This window comes from Cebus imitator, unplaced genomic scaffold, assembly GCF_001604975.1.
Source record: "Cebus imitator isolate Cc_AM_T3 unplaced genomic scaffold, Cebus_imitator-1.0 Scaffold54, whole genome shotgun sequence".
NCBI classification, from domain to species: domain Eukaryota; kingdom Metazoa; phylum Chordata; class Mammalia; order Primates; family Cebidae; genus Cebus; species Cebus imitator.
In genome coordinates, this window is record NW_016107369.1 from 1,609,755 (window position 1) to 1,613,997 (window position 4,243).

Sequence of the window (4,243 nt, forward strand, 5' to 3'; positions counted from 1 at the left end):
GCTGGGATTAAAGGTGCCCACCAATACCGCTGGCTAATATTTGTATTTTTAATAGAGATGAGGTTTTCCCATGTTGGCCAGGCTGGTCTCAAACTCCTGACGTCTGATGATCCACCTGCCTTGACCTCCTGAAGTGCTGGGATTACAAGCGTGAGCCACTGCATCTGGTCCCATGTATCCAATCTTACAACCATGCCATGATCAAGGTTAGAATATTTTCATTGTCCCGAAAGTTTCCTCTTGCCCCTTTGCTATATCAGTCCCCTTCCCATACCCTGGCAACCATGAATCTGTTTTCTGTTATTACAGTATGTCTTTAGAATTTCATACAAATGAATTCATACAGTGTGCAATCTCATGTCTGGCTTATTTCATTTAACATTATGCTTTGAGAGTCATCAGCATTGTTGCCTTACAACTGTTTGTTCCTTTTTGTATATTTCCTTTCCCTCCTCATGTTTCTTCTACCTTTTTGAACATAAAAATCATATGTATAGTGGCCTTTAACATCCTTATGTGCTAATACTCTGTTATTTCTGGTCTGTTATTATTGATTGACTTCTCCCCTGGTTGTATGTTGTATTTTCCTGTTTCTTTGAAGGCCTGGAATTTGTAAATTATATATTGGACATGCGAATTTTACATTCCTAGGTTCTATATCTTGTTGTTTTCCTTTGGGTAATGCGGGACTTTGTTCTTGGAATCAGTCAGATCCTTTTGAGACTTCATTTTAAGGTTAGGGTGGGTTTAGACCAATATTTAGTCTAGGGTTAATTTATCTCCACTACTAAGGTGATAGCAGTGGAGTCTCCTTCTGAGGACTCTATTAGATGACTCCAGAACTTACCATTCTGGTGGATAAAAATACAAACTATTCCCAGCTCCACTGAGTGCAGGAATGGTTTGGCCTATTGCTTTCTGATAGATCTTTCTCTAGTTTTTTTTCATGCGTATACAAATCAGTACTCTTCCCAAATTTCAAAGGGATCCCTCTGCAGATCCCTAAATCTCTCTCATCTCATCCCCTTCTCTCCCGTACACTGCCCAACAAATTCTAGCTCCTGCAGCCTCCCCAACTCTGATCTCAACTGGCAATTCTCCAATCCAATCTCAGATGTCCTCAGCTGGCAAGACTGGGCCCTCCTTCCCTGTGCAGCAGCCTGGGGCCTGTGTTCAGGCAGCATAGTCTGGCACCGCCTGTGGTTCAGTGTCTAAAAGTCATTGTTTATGTACTTTGTCCAGTTTCCTGTTGTTTACAGAAGGAAGGTAAATCCAGCCTCTGGTACTCCATAGCCGGAAGAAGTCTCATCTTCATGTAGATTAAGCATACATTGATATTTCTAAGGGGAAATTAGGGTACTTGGCTCATCAGTTCCCAGCATACTTAAATATAACACACTTTAATGTTTGCTTTCTTCTTTGTAACTTAACTTAAATGATGACATAACTTAAATTATGCTCTTCAGTGTTTACACTAATTAGGCTAATCTAAGCTTGTTTTTCTCTGATCAACTTCAAATTATCTACATAAAGAGTATTAATTTTGACTTATTTGTGGCCAACTTATCTAGAGTAGCTTCCTATGAATGATGGATATATGAGTATTCTAATTCTTAGGACATTTGTTAGCCATCTGGATGTCTGATTGGTTAATGTGTCTAAGAACTTACGTCATATGTAACATGTTTGGACTTTTAAACATATGAACTTGCTGATTTTATAATCTATGTGAAAATTACCGCAGCCTTTTTTATTCATGAGTGTTTATGATTGTGAGAAGATTATAATATCGTTTTTAGCCTTTTACAAGCTGATCTTTTGAATTTATTTCGTTGTTCTGTATAACAGAACAGTTGTTTGGGTATCTTTTCAAAGATTGACCTACCATAATGTCAAAACCTGCCCAAATATTTAGTCAGTTAACAGTAACAGAAATGTGTGTTTTAATCTATTTGTGTTTTAAGGAAGATGAGTACAGTAGGATTAAAGATACGATTTTATACTGTTACAGATATGCTACTGCTGCCTGGTAAGAGTTTTAAGGAAACAGGCCAGGCACAGTGGCTCACATCTGTAATCCTAGCACTTTAGGAAGCTGAGGTGGGCAGATCACTTGAGGTCAGGAGTTCAAGACCAGCTTGGCCAACATGGCAAAACCCCATCTCCACTAAAAATAATAAATTACCGGGCATGGTGGTATGCGCCTATAACCCCAGCTATTCAGGAGGCTGAGACAGGAGAATCGCTTGAACCCAGGAAGCAGAGGTTGCAGTGGGCCAAGATTGTGCCATTGCACTCCAGCCTGGGCGACAGAGCAAGACATCATCTGAAAAGAAAAAGAAAAAAATAAAGAATTTTAATGAAACAACATAAAATGAAACTCATAGATGAAAATTTGAGGGTCTAAATGGCTTCATCTCTGGTCTTATGTATAAAATTTCTTTGCAGCACTGTTAGTTGGAATGAATCTTAAAGTTAGGAGACGTAAATTCTAGTTGCAGCTGTGGCACTTGCTACCTACTAGTATGTTACACACTATTGTGCAACTGTCGGCATGTCACCACCTTGGTGAGACTCTCCTGACCTATAATATGAAGGTAACCATAAATATCCTACCTACTATTAAGGGATGTGTGGAGTGCTCAGTGAGGGGGTGTGGCTGAAATTCTTTGAGGATGCTAATGCGCTGTTAAACGTTTTTTACATTATTAGAACTTCTGCTATTAACAGGTAGAATGACAGAATACAAAATGAGACATTTATTTACATTTATATTCCATACAGTTTACTGTGCAAAATATTTTATGGTGAAATGCAAAAAAATGAAACAGAACTGATTAGAATGGAGATAGAGGAGACTGCTATCTTTTCTTCATTCCTTTTTTCCTAGTATTATTCTGTTATCTCCCCATGACTTTCCAGGTAAAGAGTGTGTACAGCAGTTAGCTGAAAACACCAGGTATTTCAGGAGACGCCTGAAAGAGATGGGCTTCATCATCTATGGAAATGAAGACTCTCCAGTAGTGCCTTTGATGCTCTACATGCCTGCCAAAATTGGGTATGTTTTGTTGCAGATCACAGACTAGAATGTCTTTATACTTAAGGTATGTGTGATGTGAGACTAGGGCCTATGTATTTTGTAGCGAAAATGGTGTTGTCCTTATTGTGTTAACCTTCATTTGGTACATAGGCCATAGATCAAATAGCAGATTTCAAATTGTCAAATATATTAATTTGTTATTCTTTCATTAAACAAACATTTGAGTTTCATGTACTCTCTAAGGGCCTGGGCTAGATCAGTGAATAAAATACAACCATCTCTCTCCTATGGAGCTTAGTAGGGCAAGGGTCAGACAAACATAATAAACAAATGAACTGTGTACTATGTTAGAATGTGTCAAGCATTCCCGAAAAAAATAGAGCAGGACCGGCCGGCGTGGTGGCTTACACCTGTAATCTCAACACTTTGGGAGGCCGAGGTGGGTGGATCACCTGAGGTCGGGAGTTTGAGACCAGCCTGACCAACATGGAGAAACCCCATCTCTACTGAAAATACAAAATTAGCCAGGTGTGATGGCGCATGCCTGTAATCCCAGCTACTTGGGAGGCTGAGGCACAAGAATCACTTGAACCCGGAAGGCTGAGATTGCAGTGAGCCGAGATCGTGCCATTGAACTCCAGCCTGGGCAACAAGAGCTAAGCTCTGTCTCAAAAAATTTAAATAAATAAATATAAAGAAATAGAGCAGTCCTATATGGGGAGTTGAGAGTGCCCTGTGGGTGGGCAGATGAACTATTAAATAGGGTGGTCAGGGTAAGCCTCCTTGGGAAGGAAAATGACATCTGAGCAAAGATTTGAAGGAGAAGAGAGTCAGCCTTTGGAGAAAGAAGCATCTGTGCAAAGGTCACATTGCAGGAGCGAGTTTGCTTAGCTACCGAAAGAGTAGCAAAGAGTTCCCTGGAATTGGAGGCGGGGCGCGGTGGCACAAGCCTGTAATCCCAGCACTTTGGGAGGCCGAGGCAGGCGGATTCACGAGGTCAAGAGATCGAGACCATCCTGGCCATCATGGTGAAACCCCGTCTCTACTAAAATTACAAAAATTAGCTGGGCGTGGTGGTGCGCGCCTGTAGTCCCAGCTACTCGGGAGGCTGAGGCAGGAGAATTGCTTGAACCCGGGAGGCGGAGGTTGCAGTGAGCCAAGATTGTGCCTGGCGCCTGGCAACAGAGTGAGACTCTATCTCAA

At 41.1% G+C, this 4,243-nt stretch overlaps 1 protein-coding gene across 1 annotated transcript in view; it reads left to right on the top strand.

The window, feature by feature from the left end:
* SPTLC2 (serine palmitoyltransferase long chain base subunit 2) overlaps positions 1-4,243 on the top strand; it is a 122,240-nt gene that overhangs the window by 99,235 nt on the left and 18,762 nt on the right. The window contains exon 10 of the mRNA XM_017528537.2: positions 2,923-3,058. Within this exon, the coding sequence (XP_017384026.1) occupies positions 2,923-3,058 (136 nt within the window). The remainder of the gene's footprint in view (positions 1-2,922; positions 3,059-4,243) is intronic.